At 38.8% G+C, this 21992-nt stretch overlaps 1 protein-coding gene across 8 annotated transcripts in view; it reads right to left on the bottom strand.

Moving 5' to 3' along the window:
• LOC130676538 (homeobox protein homothorax) overlaps positions 1-21992 on the bottom strand; it is a 263375-nt gene that overhangs the window by 98003 nt on the left and 143380 nt on the right. For 4 of the 8 annotated variants that reach the window (XM_057482847.1, XM_057482842.1, XM_057482844.1 and 1 more), the window contains one exon: positions 1081-1237. In XM_057482847.1, the coding sequence (XP_057338830.1) occupies positions 1081-1237 (157 nt within the window). The remainder of the gene's footprint in view (positions 1-1080; positions 1238-21992) is intronic. The other 4 variants (XM_057482848.1, XM_057482846.1, XM_057482843.1 and 1 more) reach the window with 1 other exon arrangement.

Genomic DNA, 21992 nt, shown 5'->3' with positions numbered 1-21992 from the left:
TTTGAGAAAAGCTAAATCATCATGAGGAAGAAAATTTGCCAACACCACTTGAATTAATCTGAATGGAGTTGAACCCTCATCGACGAGGAGCCCTTCCAATTTCCCGTCGGGTCGATATTCTCCGGATGACGTTACGTTATATTTTTTTCCTTGCTCAGTATTTTTCCTTGGTACGAGAGTAGAACACACGGCAGTATGAATGAGAAAAGTTTGCTGGTTAACGCAGAGCATGCAGCGAAGCGTAAAGCCCACTATGCCGACGTCATATCCAATACACTAGGTGGGTACGCGGGAGGTGGTTTTGGTGATGATGGTGATGGTGATGGTGATAGTGGTGGTGATTCCCCATTCCACGAATGATGATGGAAGGGTGGAGTGGTGGAGGCAACACACGCAAGGGGGTGTCAATCTCTCCACGAACGCAGTAATGGCATTAACCGAGCTGCAATATGATTACCGCTTGGCAAGGTAACCCGATCACACCCCAATGCTCTCTATGTGATGCTAGCTGTACTTGGAGTCGTAGTAGTCGTAGTATACCGGGGGCGTTCAACGTCAAGAGGAGCGAGAAAGCAATAGAACCTCACCTAGTACCAAGTAGAGAACGAGAATGACGACGACGGCGACGAATATACGATCATGATGACGACGAGGACAAGGACGTGTTGCAGAATCCACTGTGTATGTACACCATCACCACCGCTGGCGTATTAGACTAGGGTCCCTAATCGCGTTGTGCTTTTTGCAGCTCAGATTACCCGTGAATCATTAGACGGGATAAGGGGGCGAACAGTTGCCAGTTGAGCGGGATATATGAACACTAGCTCCTTATCTCTACATTAGGAGATTACATCTCTGTCCATTTTTTTTGGAGCTTTGCATTACGAGTGTTATTGGGGATAATTTTTACTGAGAAAAAATATATTTCATCAAATTTATCTGATAATTGAAATATTCTTTTGAAAAAATTTTTCCATTGACGTAATTTCAAATTATGTATTTGTTCTCAGTTATGAAATTTGTTTCTCATTAAATTCAGCATGTAGAATTTGCAAATAAAAAATCGTGTTGATTACTTACCGTGAGGTGTTGGAATAGCCACGCCCTGAGGATGTTGGTGGCGACTTTGGGGAAGATGCCTCTCTTCTTTTGGTTTTTCTTGCCCGACGAATCGTCGTCCTCTTCGCCCGTACCTTCGCCACTGCCGATACTCGCATTACTCGCATCGCCTGAAACAATAGTTTTAAATTGGAACATGTCAATAATACTCATGTAAATAATACTTATAATAATAATATATAGATAGATAAAATGAAACTTTAGTGATGCAGACCCTTTAGTGGAACCACTCGCGGCGTACATGTGACGTCAACAAGGGTCGGCTTTCACCCCTCGCACCAGTAGTTTCCCATGCATACAAACACCATTAAGCCACCCACAATCACCCTTCGCGAGCAACCCTCTAACCTCTACATTGAAGCTCTCTCTTGCTCATTCTCTCTTTACAATAGTCTACACTTCTCCGGCATACCCCCAGAGTCCAACAACTGTACACTCTGCACATTAATTCTCCGTCATTTATCAATCTTACTTTTTTAATTGCTTACTCTCTCGTACTCCCTGGGGTTTCAGAGACCTCCGAGTGACGTTAATAAGCGATATTAAGATGACTTAGTATCTCTTAGTCTTAAGCTCTCTGTCTCTACACTATATTACACTCCTCACTTTTATTGTGTGACTAAAATTGTAATTTGAATTTCAAAACATTATTCACAACTTTGTCATACTTTTCACTATCTTCCATAATCTGCACACTTCCATCATCCTTCCATTTCTTATTTCACCCGACCACACACACGCACACATTCTCTTATACACATCCTACAAAAATACTTGGAATAAAATCCGGATGTCCATCAGCGGGATAACGACAACAATTTTTTTTTGCTTTTTACTTGGATCCACGGACGTACATTTGGGAGTAACAAAAAAAAATCAGGTCGGATTATAAATGACCCGAATCTTATCGAAGGCCGGAAGGTTCCTAGCGGAGAGAAAGATCAGTAAAGTAGCCGGGTTCACTCTCAAGGGATTCGTGATGACAGCTTGCCTGGGGGTATATGTATTTTCTTTCGTTATATTTATATATATAGATGTAAGACCTCCCTGAACATTCAGTCGTGAAGATTAACTTTGGATCTCAAGCTCCGCTACAAAAATGGAGTCAAAATATAAAACGCAGCGTGAGCCTGAAAAAGCTAAATGCTTCCGGGCATCAGTACATTGGCGTCTTTGTTTTTGTACAGTCGCCGTTTTCATCTCGGTCTTCGGTATTTTCGAGTCCGAGTCCAAGTCTGAGTCCAGTGGGCATCCGTTGCTCCATATCTTTATCTATATATATATAGTTCCAAGAGTAGAGACAAAAAGCAACGTTACTTGATGGTATTTAATGTGGCCGAGAGGCTACTGGACCAGTAGAACTGTCGTAATGGCTTGCCGGAACGTTTCTCTGATTGTAGTTAATTTGCGACAAACCGGGTTAATGTAGCGTGTGTTCAAATGAGTCTTTTGGCTCATGATGATGATGATATGGGTAGTAATAGATAGTAATACTAATAATAATCGTAGTAATGATAATAAAAATAGTAATAGTAATTTTAGAATAACAATAATGCTGTGAAAATTGAGGAGCAGATCAATGCATTGAGATTAATTTAAACAGCGCCATCAAAAGCCATCACATCCGGGAAGTGTAATAATCCGGTGACACGTTGAAAAATCCCATTGAGGGATTTTTACGATAGCATTTAGAATGGTTAAAAGGGGGATGTGGTGGTGGCATGAGAGAGAAAACCGGGTGGCATATCATACTTGTGTTGATTTACGTGGCGCTCTACGCATTTTTACTGCTGCGTTATAGAGATTTAAGTGCAGCCAATTATACGTTTATGTGTCGTTCTGTTGCCCTCCACGACTATTCACTCGCACTTTCATTTACGTCTGTTACTCACTTTATATCTTTATACCGTTTTATTTTACTTTTTATTTGTATTCTTTTTGGACCATTCATTTTTATCCCATTCCGATTTCTGCGTCAAGTCATTTGCTGTTTCAGTCGTATGTATAAGTATCTGTACGAAGGATTTTCGGCGGGCGTTCAGCTCAATGGCTAAAAACACCTACATGTGCAAACATGAAAATACACACGATGAATAGACGAGATGCTTTTTAATGGGGATATTATTTATAGAAAACGCCAACGAACAAGCACGCGGGTAAGAGAGAAAGATTGCCCAGAAGATAAAGATGGAAATTGCTGAGAAAAGTCGTTCGGAAGATGACGATCAGCTATTTCGAGATTGGTCCATGGATCCCTGGTGTCTCGTCTTTATTCTCTATTTTCCTGAATCGAAGTCTGAAGACTGTCGACGAGGAGGCATTGGGCCAACTTGGATACTCAACGTACACGTGCACTATTCTATTCCCGTGTAAGTTAATACTGTAATCGTCGGAATATGAATTATCGTATCCGTTTCATAATAGACGAGTTTCAATCACAATGATTGCTATTGACGGCTGAAAATCTTTAAATGGATATATCGTTTCTTTGACGATGTCACCGTTTTTCAATTTCTAATAGACACTGGTGTATGAACGAGACTCTATTTAAGGTTAAGTCTTGTCGTCCCGTTCTCTTTCTATCCTCGACAACTCGGGATCTCTGAGAGTCGAAATAACCTCGCATATGGCAGCCAAAAATAAACTCCTTATACCCATCACGTCGAAGTAAAACTGAGAGCGAGGGAGAGGAGGAAGAGGATTAAAAAGAAAAAAAATGAAACTGGTATCCACCCTTGGTTTCAGTGTACCCTCCTTCCGTCTTTAGCATCAAGAAATGTCGAAACATGCGTTTATAATGCTTACAAAAGTCAGTCTGCATACAGACTGTACCGGATACCGAGAAAGTAAGAGTAGGCAATGGCATTTATTTGCTGCTCAAAGATATACAGAAAAAAAAAAAAAAATAAAATAACAAAAAGTGTGTTGTGAAAAAGCATGAGATAAGAGGGAAGGATGAGCTTATATCACGTTTCACGGGCGTGAATGCGAGTAGTTCTCTTACTTTATGATATTTACTAAATTCCGTCCGGCGTCATGTGAGTGTCGCGACGTCTCTTGGTACTTTATTTTTTTTTGTTCCAGTAACTTTTTTTATTTTTTAATGCTGCTCGCTCTTCACAGCGGCACTTTCCGGGCGAATAGAGACTCAAATTGAAAGCACTACCAGCGAGATGCGGAGCTACTAGACCGGGTATGGCATCAGGAAAAACACGATGGCGATGGTGATGGCAACGTGGAGAAGAATAAAGTGACAACCGGATGGACGTTACGTTCCTCCTGGACCCGTGGATATCAAGAGAAATACACGGCCAGTATATATAGCTACATCTTGCTGCAGAATGTGTTGCAAATTAAAAATTCACATAACTTTAATTTTTTACCGCCGAATATTTCACTAGGACAAAAAAACTTTTTTTTCAATTGTCTACATCAAGCCATTTTTTCTAACAAACGAGTCATGAGTCAGCAGACCCGAAGGAATTATTTAGTCTCTAAATATTCATAAGTATAGTATCAAATTTATTTAAGTAATTGGAGTTGCGAAAAGTTGGAAAAAAAAATAAGACATCACAACACAGGATCGCGTGACAGAGTTCAATTACTACGAATTAGTGTAACGATATAAATTATAGAGAAGGTTTACGAATTGAAAAATAAAATCTAGTAAAAAAGACGCCTTGAGGAAAAAATAAAATATGTTTAAAAAAAAACGTTGATGTCTTCACCGATAGTGGCTTAATGAAAGGATTCACAGAGTCGATGCCGTGGAATTTAGATGCTGCAGCAATCTTGATAGCCACAATCCAGGCCTCTGAAAGCGACGATGAGGAGAGAGGGTATCATGACACGCAATGTTTTAAAAGTATAGAGTATCCCTACACATAAGTGATGAGTACTACAGAGAAAAAGATAAAACGAGACAGAAAGTGCGAGAAAGATCGAGGGTCATTGGACCAAACCGTGAGTGGTGTCGGGATGCCACAGAGTGCCGGAGCCTCTTCGACGATTCTACCAACTATTTTTGGCGATGAAATACAGCCCACTGAGAATATACAACTCACTCACTCACTCATTCGTGCTTTCTTAAACTCATACTTCAATAAACATAAAAATAACATGTATAAATACATCCCTCTTTTATTTTTTAAAAACAATTACAAGTAAATTGTTATTCTCGAGTTATATACACCGATCAGCAACGTCTCCTGACCCTATATAATACCGGCGTTGACGCCTGCACTTATGCTCCTGGTTTAGCTCCCGCTTACGACAAACTCATAATAACTAACAGCCAACTTCTCTTCGTCCGTTTAATCCGCGGACTACTTAGTCGCGAGATTAATTGACGATTGTGGGCGCGATGGACCGCAGTGAATTAGCTTTATAATCGCACCAGGGCATCTTTCGTCGTAGTCTCTGGGCTCACCAGCTTGCACTCTAAGAGATTATATTCACAAGAAGATGAGTGGAGTACACACATATACGTGTATACTCTTGTATGTTGTACATATAACGGCGCTAAGAAAGAGTGAGAGAGTACGCGAAACCACGACTCGAGTTTGTCTTACAAATGAGCCGCGCGACGCCGATGATTTAGTACGCGGCTGGTTTCCACTCACCACACTCTATCTTTACTTACTCTTTCTTTCTTATTCTCATCATCATCACCATCATCATAATCGTATAACTCTTTATCTTACATATATATGTGTATATATATACAGATATTCTAAGCTCCGTCGGGTGCTTCTCGCGATCCGTTTAACCTTTGCCTGGATGACAGTGTGGGCGGTTAGTTGTAACTACACTTTGGTTATTACTTCGGTCAACAGCCAATAAATATTGCACCGGTATTTTTATTCTTTTTTCTAAAGCTTCCATTCACTTGATTACACTTGATTTAAGATACTTGATGTATGTACGCTTATATTTATGCTACAGGGCTGTGTTGTGCTTCGATTCGATCAATCGACGGCCCTTATAGTGCCGCGACACTCGCCCATTACTCAGGAGATGTCACGTTGCTGGCGGGTCTGGTCGACACGCAAAGTCTCTTGTACTACTAGGGTACCTCGCATTATCATAGTATCATAGTACCGTAGCGTCAGGACAGTAAAAAAAATTAAAGCAAAGAATCTTCTATTTGTAAGTGGGTATAAAAAAAATTAACGTGGCAGAGTGAAATAAATCGAGAAGTTTGAATAAAATTTTCGAGTCACCTCGATCATTCTAGAAGGACGAGGTTAACAAGAAAATATCTTGAATATTTTTGTCTAAACGATCGATAGATTTAAGCCACGAATATTCGTGATGAGGATGATATACATAACTCACTTTCAGCTCATCTTTAATTCCATTTGTACTAGTTCGTTCTCATTTGTAACTGTTTTTTTATTATTTTTTATTCATCTAATCCACCAAAAAATATTCGTCGTCCGGCTCACATTCCATCGGGTTCTCGTAATCCCGATGACGCACGACGTGTCGGCGTGACCGAAGAAAGACTAAAATACCGATCTACATCACCATGGAAACGATACACATCAAATATAAATAAAATTAAAAAAAAAAATCTTTACACGGTAGACACACTAAAACTACAAAAACAAAATTTAAGTTATCAGGTACACTATCTCTTTTTTATGATTAGATTACGAAAACTGCGTGGTAAAATTTTATCTCGGTTAACAAGACGTGGTAAAAACATTGAATCTTATCTTTTTTACCTAATTAAAAATAAATAAAACAGCTCGTTAATAAATAATAAAGATAGAAATCATCATAGATATTAAAATATGCGTATTAAAAAAAAAAAAAAACAAATAAATGAAATGATAATGGCTCACGGGCTCGCGAGTATAAAGAAGAAGTAGTCGAGCCGTTGATTGAGACATCGTCGTGGCCGTGACAGTTATCTGATTCATGGACATGCCGAGTGTATTTTATGCCGTACGACCTATGAATACAGATCGATCGATCCGCGGGGGCCAGAGCTAAATGGTTGCGGCATAGTTCTACTGCCTGTGAACTGGTACTGAGAGTATTGAGACAAAGGCCCGACGCGAATCAGAGATCATACATTCATATACTCCATAAATATATATTTATACATACATCAATTACTATTAAGATCTAGTTATCTATAAAAAGCGATATAAATCATTTTATTTGTCTTTCTACTGTTACCAGCATTAATAATTTAATTGTTGAATCATTATTAACTTATGCATGCATACTAATAATGTATACTCTGGATTCTATACGAGTCTATACTTTCTCGTTAACGTATTATACACACTACCCACCATTCACCGCACTTTGTCATACAAAATAACAGTCGGGCAGTAATTTCAGTGACAGTAACAATTAATAACGCCAGCGAGTTATTTGTACTATATATTAATACCGAAACAAAGACACAGGGACAGATGACTGATGTCTCGACACAGTTTATAGCTGCACCTTTGACTTGCGCTGACATGTAAACCCCCGTTGTGTGTCGTGTGTCATTTATACTAACCAGAGTTTAGTGGATGCTAGTACAGAGTTTGTAGTTAAGTGTACTATGCATAGCAGTTTAATACACCGTACAGAATACATACTATAGAATACAGAGTGTAGTCATGACGCTTGGCTCACTCTCAGTCAAATGTGTCTCTCGCGTTTCGCGACACCTACTACCGGAAGACACACACCGTTACCGAGTAATGTCATAACATGTGCGCAGTATATTATAAAAAGAGAAGAAGCCGCGACACGAGCGGACAATTTATCGCAGTATGCAAATTTAAGGTATAACCGTCCGATAAGTTGAGGGACTAGACGGCAGCGCTAAGACCATGGGCTCACCTGCCTTACCTGTAATGGGCTAAGGCTACTAAGACAGGTGGAGGAAAGCCCTGTGCAAGTAAAGTCTCTACATGGCTTGAGATATCTCGTATCATGTAGATGTATATATGTTTGTATAGGTATGTGTTTATGTATGTATGTATGTATGTATGTATGTATATGTACGTTGCTAGAGCACGTACTCAAGATTGTACTAATTAATGCCATAGTCCAGGTCCAGCGTGCTAAAGGTAAAGCCTGAGCTTGAGTCTGCTGTGCTGTGCATACTCTGTGATGTGTTGCCGACGACGCCGTTACTATGATAATTGCTTCTATTGAACGTGAGAAGTCGTCTTAATTAACCGTGTGTATGAACATTGAGATTATGACCTTTAGCCTCTTGAAAATTAAGATTTTTTAAGAACAGAGCTTTAAATATATCTTTTTATTAGATGCAGTGAAAGCTCGGACTAAGGACAATTGATTTCACGGCATTTTAATGGATGATCGAACACTGAATATTTAATGGGAGTGTTGAGGCTCGTAAAGATATGACATTTATGCGCGAGAGCGCCAATAAAATGGCTCTTACAAGCCAGCGTAAGCATCCGAAAGGGTTAATGTAAGCACCAGCAGTAACATCAGCGTCGTACATGTACACTAGAGTAGCTCTTTCTTTATTTAATAAGTTTTTTATTTCTCCTCGTCGACATGTGATGAGCACGTGCCTGTGTATATATTAGTATCGAAACGAGTCTCTGCGTGCTCAGCTTGCGGGTAGGATGTTGCTTTTTGTGGCCTGCTACCGCGTCTTATTCCCCGGAGAATTCACGCTCCCTCTCGTTTACTTCGTAATTAAAATCTCTGCCGGAAATACGATACTGTCATACCAGCAAAAAACATTAACGACAAAAAATAGTCGAAGAATTTTTTTTTCATTTATTTTTTGGTCTTTAAATTTGAAGGATATTTTAAGAAAATAAGAGCCATATTTTTTGGTCTTATTATTTTTATTGCTCATTATTGTTTTTAGAGCGAGCAAAAAATATGTAGAGCAAACACGACAAAATACGCAGCTCAACATAATTTATTTAAATAAAATTTTTTCATTATTTTTCTTTTAAAATTTCTCCAGCTCCCACTGTCTTCTGCTCTCTATTTTATGTTGTTACATGGACAGAGTATGAATAAAATTACTCGGATGAAAATAGCAATAGCTGACCTATAACTCACAAGTGAAATTGCTGTCTTGTTAGCGCTTGTTCCTAACATTCTTAATCATCATCATCATCATCTTCTTCTTCTCCTTTGACTCTCAATGATAAGATCGCCATTATATCTTATGAAGTTGGTAGCAATGAAGCCCATCAAGACCATAAGACTCGGAACGTGAACACTCGGGATGATTATATATTACCCAAGACGTAACTCGTTACATCTCTTCCAAATAAGAGCTTTTAAAAATATGAGAAGTGAATGATGGTGTGGCAAATGTTATTCCCTATATAACCTGCTGCTACTACACCCCTCTCTCTCTCTCTCTCTTTTTCATTCCACTCTATTGCCACGGTATGAGTATTATATGGTATGGGAGGTATGGGATACCAACTACGATGCAGCATAAATGTACGGCACTATCTACTCGTCGCATCTCCCTGGGGTATGAAACGAACGAAAAGCGTTATCGCTAGTAGCAACCTGATAAATCCCGCTGGAGAATAATGAGCTGACATTACTCATGCGCACTCGACGTGTCAACTCACGCACTTTTCTCATTTTACTTTTTTTATCCTTCGTTTTCTATCATTAGTAATACAATATTTGAATTATAAATATATATTAATATATTTTTTATCTACTGATAATATTCAAATATCAAATTCTAGTATTTAATTATCAACAAAAATTCATTTATACTAATCCAAAATTAATTATCATTGCTCATTAATTCATTTTTTCTATATTTAATTTATTCAATCACGTGAAAGTTTAATTATAAATTCCAAATATAAAAATGAATATTATATTTAAATATTAATGTCATGGACATTTTTAGCTAATGCAATTGAGTTTAATTGAAATTCATATTCTTCGAAGAACCACAACAACGAGGGCATTGAATCAGAAAAGTGCAGGGATCCATAATATCTATATACATATTATACACAAATCTATATATATGCGTATATCCAATAGGCTACAAAATATGTATGTATATGTATATGTATATAGACCAGAACCCCGTCGGTGACGTTGAGTGACACGGCGAGTTAAGCTTGTCCGTTTAGTCGCGACCGCCACCAGTCCCTGCTCGGTGGCAGTGGTACTGCTGCCGGCGGGTGGCTACGCGCACACCCTTCAATTTCATCATACAATAAAACACGTGGCGACAAATTCGCCGCTTGGCAATCACGATCAAAACCACCCTCGACCCAGCGCCCAAGCATCATGTCTGTGGAGATTGGCTACACTCGATGACGTATTCAAAACACCATCTCCTCTCCATTCCTCGTAGTATCGAAAACTCGTATGTAAACTAATTACCAACCGACAAATATGAGCACAAAAAATGTAAAGTACTAAACCTTAAGACCATCGCACACTTGATACAAATATATATAATAATTTTATTAGTGTGCGTATTTTATCTCGTACGGAGATCGTGTGAATTGGAATTCCATTGGAGACCGGAGGCTTTGAGGCTTCCTCTCATGGACATGTACACGTCCGTGTATGCAGACATACTTTTTTTTAATGTTTCCCCGGCTTATGGAGATGCCGCTCGGCTGCGTCGACTCAAACAAGGAACAGAAGGACAAACATATTACTGAGAGACAACGTCTTGTCTATATAATCCATCGCAAGAAGTTTAATGTACATAAGTAGGTATTCGTCTGTGAGGTACATTCCACGATACGATCGGTCAAGCGTGTTGTAATACACACACTCGGCAAAAAGTGTCATGGAATATAAATGTCGAGAGAAAGCTAAAATAAAAGTATCGAGAGAGGAGTACTCATTCCTACGTAGGCTGGCGAGGGTTGCTAATGTTATTCCATTAAATTCTCTTGAGAGTGGTGGCCAGCCAGTGTTTGACGTAGTGAGTGCAAAAAATCACTCGGTAGTGATCTCAATCAAGCTGCGGCGATAACGACGATGGAAACGAGCGATAAATTAATCGATGACGGGCACCGGTAAACGCGATCCAACTTCATTGTGTCAGGAAAAGAGGCAGGGGGCAGTAGATGTTAGGTTATATATAGCAATGTAGATGTTGATATAGATGTAGATGTATGTTGAAGAGGAATAAGGTGAAACGGGGAGTAAGGAGGCTGAGTTAAACTCCTGGGAATAGAAAACGGGGAGAGTCGCGTTACGGAACGGCGAATTGCCCACAAGAACTCGAGTATTCCACTAGCGAGTATAAACGGACTCAACGAACCGTGTCGTTACAAGAGCTAAAAAGCTGTGTGGATCGAATGGAAGAACCCGTGAGCCATCGAGAGTCATCCTGAAGAGAGAAAGATTAACAGACCGGCGATATCAAGCTGAGAAAGACAAAGAGACAACGGTAATAATATACTTGTGCATGCTGTATAACCACGAACAACACAACTTGGCACAAGGTTCACAGGACTTTTATTTCTTATTAGTTTTTATTGAGTGTATATACTTTACTGTACTGTACTATACTATACTTATTTAGCGGCTTATATGTACACTTAGTTACTTAGTTACTTACACGTTCGCAAATATTGTTAATGTAAGTACAAAAAAAGTTTTAGTAACATTACAAGGAAGTTGTTACGTGCTGAGTAGAAATATTGCTGTGACGAGTGGTAGAATGGAGTAGTAGAGTAAGAGGAAATAAAGAGAAGATGAAGTTACGCGTGTGGAAAAGACCGAGGATCCGTGGGGTGAAAGTTTCTTAACTTTTTGTTTTTTATTTTTAGTTATATATTTTTTTTGGTTTCTGGATCTCACGTTTAGAGAACGAATGCAAGAGTGCCGGAGTAGAGAAGGAAAAAGGGTATAGTGTAGTGTATAGCACATATAGCTGTATACGGCTGTGTGTAAGTTGGTTTTCGACGTACTCAAGTTATTTAGAGCCGGCGCCACCCTGCCTTGAGTGCTCTGCTGACTTACATCTTTCAGGGCGAAGGGTGTGCTAAGAGGGCGTGACCGAGATCTCGCGGTGCCTCTTAAGGAAACTTTTACCATATATACACATATAAATGTGCACATAAGAAAAAAAAACAATAAAAATAAAAGTATACAAGAGAAATGTGTGAGGAAGAAATAAAGACAAAGACATCAAGCAGAAGGAATTTTTATATGAAGGAATGATTCACATTCGACAGCCGCGATCAGACTCAGATGATGTTTGATACTGAGCCGAATAGGAATAGTGTTGCTATCGCGCTATTTTATCGCGACAACGCGAGGAAAAAGAATCGGAGGAACACACATCGATCGTCGTTGGCGATCGACGGCGATGCATCATCCAGGCAATCTTATCGCTTTGAATCTTTTATCTTCCTCGGTCACGTCTTCTCTTCAAGTCCTCTTTCCCGGTTCAATTGCACCTTCTTTACGTCGATCGCCCGCGCAATATCGCGTAAATAATGATTGACTTTTATTTGATGTTGTTTTTAAATATTGAAAAGTTTGTTTTTCATAAGCCGCTCCATTAATGGATTTCTTTCAGCTATTGGCCAACACGCTAGGCAGATAATGTTACTCAACAAGGACATTTATCCATCATGATCATAAGTATAACCATGGATGGCTAAAATTCTCCATTTATGTACTGTACGCAACACAAGGTTTTATATATTTTTATTTTCATCTCACGCGTGTTCGCCCGTAGGCGCGGACCATGTCGTGTAATCTGTATGGTGGAGGAATCAGTCTCGTAGTGTAGAGTGTAGTGTATGGATGGAAGAGTATAAAAGGGCTGGGAAGGGATAGGAGGGTCAGACGTTGTAGAGACGGAGGTAGCAACATTCCATCAAACCAGCCTCCATCTTATACACAACGACTGACCCTCCGGGCTCTACTCTCTACTCAACTCAGTCTCACTCTCCGACTCTCCTCTTTCTCGCTATCACGTCACATATTTATATCACCTTCTTGCTCACACACCTGCAAGTATACATCCACGCATGTTGAAAGACACAGCTAGATGTACGGAGTTAAAAGGAAAAATATCCGTTGGTAAAAAAAAATTTCTAAAGGTGAAAAAAAATTTGTTTTTTTTAGTTTTTGTGTCCAAGACAAAATTTTTTTACGTGGGAGGAGAATCGACACCAGTATGGACGTGTTTCCTTGGCACGTTGCAATGGAGCCCCGAAACTTGAGAACTAAAGAATTTATCTTGTTTTTTTATTTTCAGTTATTTCTTGTTGTTGTTATTATTATTATCATACAGCTGATTTTCGGCGACAAGATATTAAGATGGTAAAAATTTGTTGATGAATATATGTATATAAATATAGATAGATGTATATATGTAAGACAAAATTAGTGTGGGGAGAAATAAATAAAAGTAGTGGAGTGCTCGTAGAGAAAGGGAAATGGGTAAAGGAAAAAAGAGTTGAAGTTAGTATAGGCGCCTTAATACTGACGTCCTCGACATCGCAACGCGAGTGGTGAATAGGCGCGTTGACGTGTCTCGATGGATGCATTTTTAACACAACTAAAATAGCGTATCCCAAAGGCATTTTGAGTAGTAACATTGAACGTAAAAGCGAGAAGAGACATCTCTTATAAAGCCCAGACAAAACAGCAGCAGCTGCTTCGACGACGCCAAACCAACTATACACATTTTTATTTTTATTGCTTATACAATATCTATATATACATAGATATATATCTCATCAACATATTTCCCCTACATATTTTCACACATACATACAAAGACTTTTCAATCTTCGGAACCATCAGAGTCCATAATTTATTTAAATTAAATAAAACTAAAAACATACTGATACATAAACTACCTTTTATGCAAATACCCGAAGCCCAAATCCTCAAAAATATATTGATAAATAAATTTAAGCCCGGATTAAGATAATTAATTACTGTGGAGCATATATTTATGTAATTTAGTTTAAAAACATTAAGTTCAAGGAGAGAACAAGTTTAGACAGAAGCTCAAAAAATAAATGGTTTTAGTTGAGGCAATTAGTATCTCGCTATGTAAGAACCGGAAGTGCAGAGACTTGATAGTATATACAAGATAATCTAGGCCTAGAGTCTAGAGCCCAGAGCCCAGAGTCAGAATTCAGAGTAAGAGTCAGAGAGTTGAGAGTTGAAGTACGACAAGAAAGACGTACGATGGTCCCTGAACTGTCGTCTTGTTGCAATTTGTATTCTCGCACATTCTCGGACATTACACGCGATCTCTCTTACTTATGGTTGTTTATATGTGTACATAAATATAGTAACCGTCGCGACGTCGACGACGCTCTGGATAAAAGACACGATGGAGGACTTGTCGAGTATGGTAATGCGTTGAGCACCTGCAGTGATAAATTGATTATCCTTTCCCTCATTCGTCTTAAAGAAGCCTTAGCGTACATGTGTGGATCAATAAACACGTGGGGCTGCGCACCCCCCCCCCCTCCTCTCCCCTCTTGATACGCTTGCATTATTTATAATAAATACATAATATCCGTACTTTACATATTACCGTACAGTCGTGCAGCATTGCGTATATTAAAGTCTTCCAGACAAAATCCCGTCATCTATAGCTTGCAAAAACACATCAGAGCTGGTACTGATGAATATAAAAATCTATATAAGTGATGCCCGGCGGGCATCTATTGCCAATGCAATTTTATAAAATTCCTTACTCTGGCACGATCGAGAGAAAATTCAGCGCTCAAGGCTTTTTAATCCCGATTATCGATAATTTGAAATTTTTATTATTTTTATTTCCGTAAAATAATCAAAGTTTAGTAATAAAAATGAAAAAAGTAAAATAATAATAATAAGTAGAGGCGAGATCGGGACTGAGAAGAAGGTAAAGTGATTGGGAAGAAAGAAAAGAGTCGAGTCAAGAGTTTGTGAGTTAAAGTGTTTAGAAACAGTGCGAATCTCAACACCTCGACGTACATGTATAGACTTTGAACCCCTTTGCTCGCCGGATTCCCTCGAGAGGTTCCCGTGAGTGGACTCAGTCTTGTGGCACATGTGTGCTTATGTATGTAGAGTTGGTGTGTACTTGTAGGCACGCGAGTGAGAGTGGTATGTAGTATCGCATTGTTTTCTCTGGTCGCGGCAATCTGTTGTGGGCACTCGACTCTCTCAGCTTGAGAGCATTCTCATGTGTACCCTACTGCTATGGCAATACACCACTCATTGGTGTCTCTCCCCATTGCTTATAGAGTATAGAGAGTGTTCGAACTTCTCAATCACCCTCGAGACACAACCCCTTTATTCGCATTACGTATTTACGCCCCAATGTCCATAGCTTCTATAATAATGACAATTAGTGCGTATGGTGGCATTGACCTAACGCGTGATCCCGTGACTCTTTTTGCTGTCAAAATGTCAATCGCCGAAATAAATTAAAAAAGTTTTATGATTTATTATTTCATTTAAATTATTTTCATGTTCATTCTTTGAGTACTACGTAAAAAAATTTAAAATATATATCTATATATGTATATATAATTGAGAATTTAGCGTCTCTATAAAAGTAAAAATAAAAACAAGAAAGCAAATGACCGCAGTCGAATTGGAAGGTGAGCGAGTGAAGAAGAGAAGAGAGAATAAGTTTGCGGCCGTTGTCGTTGTTTAAGAGACCGAGTGTTAATTAACGAGCTGGAAGGTGTTAAAATCGAGTCGCAGTATTTCACGAGATGGCGGTGGGTCATGCTCGATACTCGTGCCGGCTTCCGATCAGAAGACCAGCACGAGAAAGGTGTGATGGTAGTTGTAGCTGTAGTTTGTTATAGATAGTCCTTAGTTGTTGTTGTTGCTGTGGCAGGAGTCGAGAGGACGGGTGTAAGGACCGAGTAAGTATATAGATTCTCGGGACACAGGAACTAATAGCTGGAGTAAGAAACAAGCCGACCAACAGATAAGAGCGCGGCCCCCGGAGGTCCGGTATAATAATTTGTGCCAGTGTCATTCTCTTAACACACAGGACATCTCAATTATTTAAGCTTTTGTCTCAGACAAAAAAATTCAAAATATCGCTATTTGTTTCCTCTCATCACAATTGTATCATTAGCGCCTTTATAAATCGTGGCTACATATTTCTATAATGATTAATAATTTTTTATTTTAATAAACCATTAAATGTAATGTTAACCTCTTACATTGTATTGTATAGTTAACAAAAATTGAGAACACCAACAAGAGTAGAATGAAACCTCAAGTAAAGCGAACCGGCTAATAGACATATCTCTTTGTACTTGTTCTCTTGCTTTCTCTCATGGAACCAGACAGGAGAGCAAAGCGTGTGCAGACAGAGAACAAATGACATATTGCGGCTTGGTACACAACACAAGAGCTCTCCATACCATACCGACAACGTCGAGCGAGTCCCGCAATTCGACGCGCCGGTGATGTACCGCTCTGTAGTAACCACCTGAAGCAAGAAGAAGCCAACCAAACCAAACCAAACTAAACCAAGTAGAGTCGATAGCTGTACTACTACACTACTATATATGTTGTATGTATATACTGTGTAGGAATTGTACATAAGTACAAGTGAATAAGAAGGTGATCGAACCGGTCCAATACGTTTGTTGCATCGCTAAATATTACGACTACAACTACCACTACTACTAGTAATAATAATAATAATAATAACAACAAAAACAATAATAGTCATAATAGTGTAGCAGTAATAATAATAATGTGATCAGCCTTAGGCAAATGTCGGGGATAACGAATCGATGGCTGTTCTCACGTTCGCGACATTCGGCATGTTTTTAACATATAAATTCATACATTGCCTGGAGCTTATACCGACCGCTTGGTACATAAACTCACCTCATTTTATTTACCTCTCATTCTTTCATTTCTTTCTATTATATATACAAAGCGACAAACGCTCAATTTATGTATAATACTGACTCACTAAAAAATAAAAAATTTTTATTATCTTTGGAACACTTTTGATGATCTCTTTCTCAATGCGCACATAAAAACATTTAAACGACTCACTGTGTTTAAGTTTAAACATAATACAATGTATTTTAAGAAAAAGCATGAATGCCGTCGCCGAGAAATAAAGTATTAAAAAATAAATAAAATCATTAGAGCGAGGTAAAACTATTGACGAGGAATCGCAAAAGCATCCAATCCAGCATCTTTCTTTTTTTGAAAATATTATCTAAAATTTTTTCAATAGCACATCTTACATTTCTTCTTAATTCTTATTGCCGGTCACTATTACGTCGAGGCGATAATTGAGCTAATAAACGTATGTAAGCGAACAAATAAAGTTTAATACAAAAAAAATAAAGAATTCGTTGTATAATAGTTTTCTGTTGAATTTCATTGTGTAACACAATAGTTATTAGAGTGTATGAAAATGAAAATTAAACATTGATGCCTGAGAAAATGGGAATACACGAGACAATTGCTTGCACGTGGATACTAGACTCAATAAGTGCGTATCTGCAAACCAATACACATCCATACATACATTTACAAATGTATATGTACACAGTAGAGCATGATTCCAACGTATAACGTTATGTATGTAGAGAAACGGTATAGGACAGAATGGTGGTGCTGTGACTACGCGGGGCACTCTCTTCATTTTCAGGCTGTCACGAGCAGAAGAAGATTCTGGCTGCGTTTGACAGCTGCAGGGTCTGGGTTGTGCTGCTAGTAGGACCTAGGCTCTGGAAACTCCAACGTACAGGGACCGCACCAGAAGAGAAGAGTAGAGAAGAGAGATATGGCTATACCCACGTTTACTACTACTACTTCTATAATACCAACTACTGCGAGGCATCGTGAACTACCCTCACTTATACTAAACTGTACACTATATACTGTTTGTCTATCTCATTTCCCCGTATAACCCCGTCTCGTGTCCTGATGGCCGATCACCATCGTCATCCTCATATACATATACATATACATCTATATAGATATACACTAAACTACTCAACCCTCACTCTTTGCAGCTCTCATTTTTTTACTCGCTGCTCTTCCGCACGGTATCCACATCACCCCGTAACAGCCATATCGTAACCAGCGGGTGTTCTTGTCTCCCTACTTTGTAAATACCACATTTTAATTATTCCACCGTTTTATTCAACTTTTTTTGCTCTCCCTGCTGTCTATTATTTAGTCTAGATGCACGTGAGTGAGCGATTTTCCTCGCAACTTCAATATTTATTTTATTTGCAATAACAAGTTTATGAAAAAATTTATTTAGTCGAATATGAGGGAAAAGGTTTTTAATCTGTTTAAAAATATCGCGAGTTTAATATGTGCGGATGCAGGAGATTGGTGTTGTAGTTGCTCGAGATATGTGGGAAGAAAAGCTGAGTATATATGAAATGGAAAAATTTTTGGAATTGAAAAAACGAGATAAAAGGTCACAGATGCACCGACGAGTGGTGTTTAATATTGGTGCCGCACATGGTTCGTTCAGAGACACATTTCACTAATATTGCAGTGGCGGCAGCAGTTGAATATATATATATATATATATTCACCCGCGTTTTACATATCTCTCTAGGCATTAATATATTCAACACACATGAATATTACACGTGAAAGGTGTAGAAGAGTGCGCAGGGAAGTGTGCAGAGGTATAGAGAGAAGAGAACAGGTAGAAGAGGTAGAGGCGGGCAAAGGAGAACCAGAGAAAGAGGTGTATAGAGTGGTGGGTGAAAGCCATCCACGTACATTGGCTAAACCATTGTGCCTATCTCGGGCTCTCGCGGGGCTTCATGAAATCTGTGGCTTTCATTGTTCAGCGACGAAGCTTTGTGCTTTGTGTGCTGTATGTTCCACTCTCTTTCTGTCTTTCTCATTTTATTTAACTCTCTTTCTCTCTTTAAATGTATATATAGGTAACTCCAGAACTATTCTCGGTTGCCTTTGAATAAGGAACTAATGAATATACCTGAGCACAGCCACGAAAGCGCGTTATATTTCGCCAAACGAATATATACTACACATACATTATTCCTCTCACTCGCTCCTTTTCTCTTTAAACATACGGCTTATCAGCTAACAGTTTGTGGATTGTGTTTCATCGTGTCCATCATTTTCTCCTTTGTTCCATCATAAATATTATACTTATATATATAATAATGCATAAAAATAATAATGGGCTCGAGAAATCGATTGAAATTAACGAAAATGATTAAAAGTTTGCTGGGAAAAAGTTTTATTGAGATAATTGAAAAAGTAAAATTGGAATTTTTTATCTATCTATATGTATGATTCTTAATCGACTAAGCAATTATCCGTGAAGAAGGTGGAGTAGAAAGAATTGACGATGCGTGAGGACACGAGATACTCTGGTGTGTCCAGCTTAACTCGAGGGGACGAAAGGACTTGGAAAAAGAATATAAGGGACGAGAAGAGAAGAGATGAGACGCGATGAGGTGAAGGAGGTGAAGGAGGTGGGTGAGCGAGAAGTGAGACGGAGGCTGACGGAGGAGAACCTGAGAGAGATGCTGCGGTGATGGATCGTCCAATCAGTGCCGCGAGATGGAGCACGAGGATGAGGAAAGAGTACAGCAGGATTGGAGTGAAGAGAGAACGAGCGGCTTATGCTTACGGCGGGTCGCTCGTCGGTCGGCTGGCTCATCTGGGTGGATATGAGACGAAAGGAGAGTGGAGGTCATGGTCGGGTCGGTTGCCCGCTAATCGAAGAACACGTTGTGGCGAAGAAAAAATCCTCTCCTCTCTTATTTAGTTTTTTTCCTTACTTTTTATTTATTTATTTAGTTTTTTTTTTATATATTTTTATCTTCCTACGGTTCTCTTTCTTCCGAGACTCGGTCCGCCATTGTGTAACTCAAACATCAAAGAACCCTGGCAAGCAACTGAACAATTGCATTCCTCATTTAAAAAAAAAAGCTCATAAATTTGGATACCGATGTGCCGGATTATGTTATTTTATAAATAATGTACGCTATCCGACATCAAATGGTGACGGTTATTTATTTTAGATTGAATTGAAGATGAGTGTGTGATTGAGTTGGTGTACACAGAGAGTTTGAATAGATACCTGCAACTTAAAGTTCACAACTGAGTATACATTTGAGTATGGGTCTAGGGTTCAGTGTGTGTTGGAAAACCCAGAGTGGAAATTGAGAGGACGAGGAATGTGAATCCGAAAAAGGTTTTAAACTCTACAATGACCGGGGTGGGGGTGACGGTGGCGGTAGTGATAGTGGTTTGAGGCTTGAAGGCTTACGCCATGCCGGTGAATTGTCCAAGTGTATAGAAGAGAAACCAAAAGAGAGTAGAAAGAGAAAGAGATACACGAGGGCGGTTAACAATGGCCGCCAACCAAAACATCCGATAAATCTAACCGGCCCGGACCTCAAGCCCCGAGGGGTTTTAAACTCTCTCACCCTCCGAAACGGACGCCGAGCGCAACCCTTACATTACGCGCGAATCGAGGGAGACCAGCCAGTCATTCTATAGCTATATGTGTTCCAACTACTCTAGTGTAGCAGTACACATATATATTTATATATACATAGACATGTAGGTGGAGTTGGTATGGCAGTGGAGTATAGACGAGACCAGGAGAAATTTCAAACGGCCAGGAGGGATGACGTGCGATCCACGAAAAACCGAACTAAGCGAATTCCAACAGACCCTGATGTGCTGGGTCTAGGTCTATGTGCTACAAACTCGCCTGCTGGCTCTTGTTCGCTCACTCGATCTGCTCATGTGCTCACTATCTGTCTCTGTCTCGTTCTTTCTCTTGTCACTAAAGTCCAGGAATTTTCGGCGAACTACTTGCTGTCTCATCTACTTGCTTTATATACAAACACACAGAAACCTGCAGAGTGCACGTATATGTAAGCTGTTGTGTCCAGTAACGAGATCTGTTACTCGGCAAAATTTCAGCAAATTTGTTTGTGGCGTTATACTAATTTGTTTCGCACTCTCTTTCGTTTCGTACCAGCACTTCTCTCTAACTGTCAACCTGTTTTATAATATTTCACGGTGACTTGTTTTAATTCTCATTCATATCCACATAAATTCATAATAATTCATTTCATTAAATATAATGTGCAATTAATAAAAATAATTATTCCAACTATGCAACAGATTTTATTTAAACTTTTTTAAATTTAATAGATTGACCATTAAATTTATGACTCACTGATGAGATCAACTGTTAAATATAAATTTATATAAAAAATATATTCCTGTGAATTTAAAATAACGCCAGGTTTTGTATCACTGAATATATTTAAATGCAATGAATATTTATGATTAATTATCGAAGAAAAAAAATTATGTCACTGATATAATTAAAGGCTTGTATTTATTTATTAGCATTTAAATAGACTCGAGTATTTTAAAGTTAATTGAAAATATTTATAGACTGTTCTATACATAATTATCAATGGAATAGTTTTTCAACAAATTTATTATATGATAATAACAATAATAATAATAATGAGAAAGAATGCTGATTATAATTGCGCATTGAATACCAGGTCCTGTCTATGATAACCGGCGTGTGAACAGACCAATAAGTAAAACAGCAATTCAACGATGACGGCTTTATAAGCAAAACTACATAGATATAAGTATATAAATCTATATAAACTGTGGAACAGAACGCACGGTGATTTATCGAAAGAGACATACATCAAGATAGTTCAACGAGGTCGGCGATAACGACTTGAAACATATTGATTTGATAGATTGTCTACGTAGCGGTTTGCTAAATTTTACTGGCTAAACTGTATTTCCATAATTCAACCTCAACACGTTGTAAATCCGAAACTATTTTGATTTTTTATCCCGTACGGGAGACATCGCGTCGCGGCATAGGCAGTAGGAATCGAGTTCTCGATGTA

Source organism: Microplitis mediator, chromosome 10, assembly GCF_029852145.1.
Source record: "Microplitis mediator isolate UGA2020A chromosome 10, iyMicMedi2.1, whole genome shotgun sequence".
Classification (NCBI taxonomy): Eukaryota; Metazoa; Arthropoda; class Insecta; order Hymenoptera; family Braconidae; genus Microplitis; species Microplitis mediator.
This window is presented reverse-complemented; position numbering and strand designations above follow the sequence as displayed.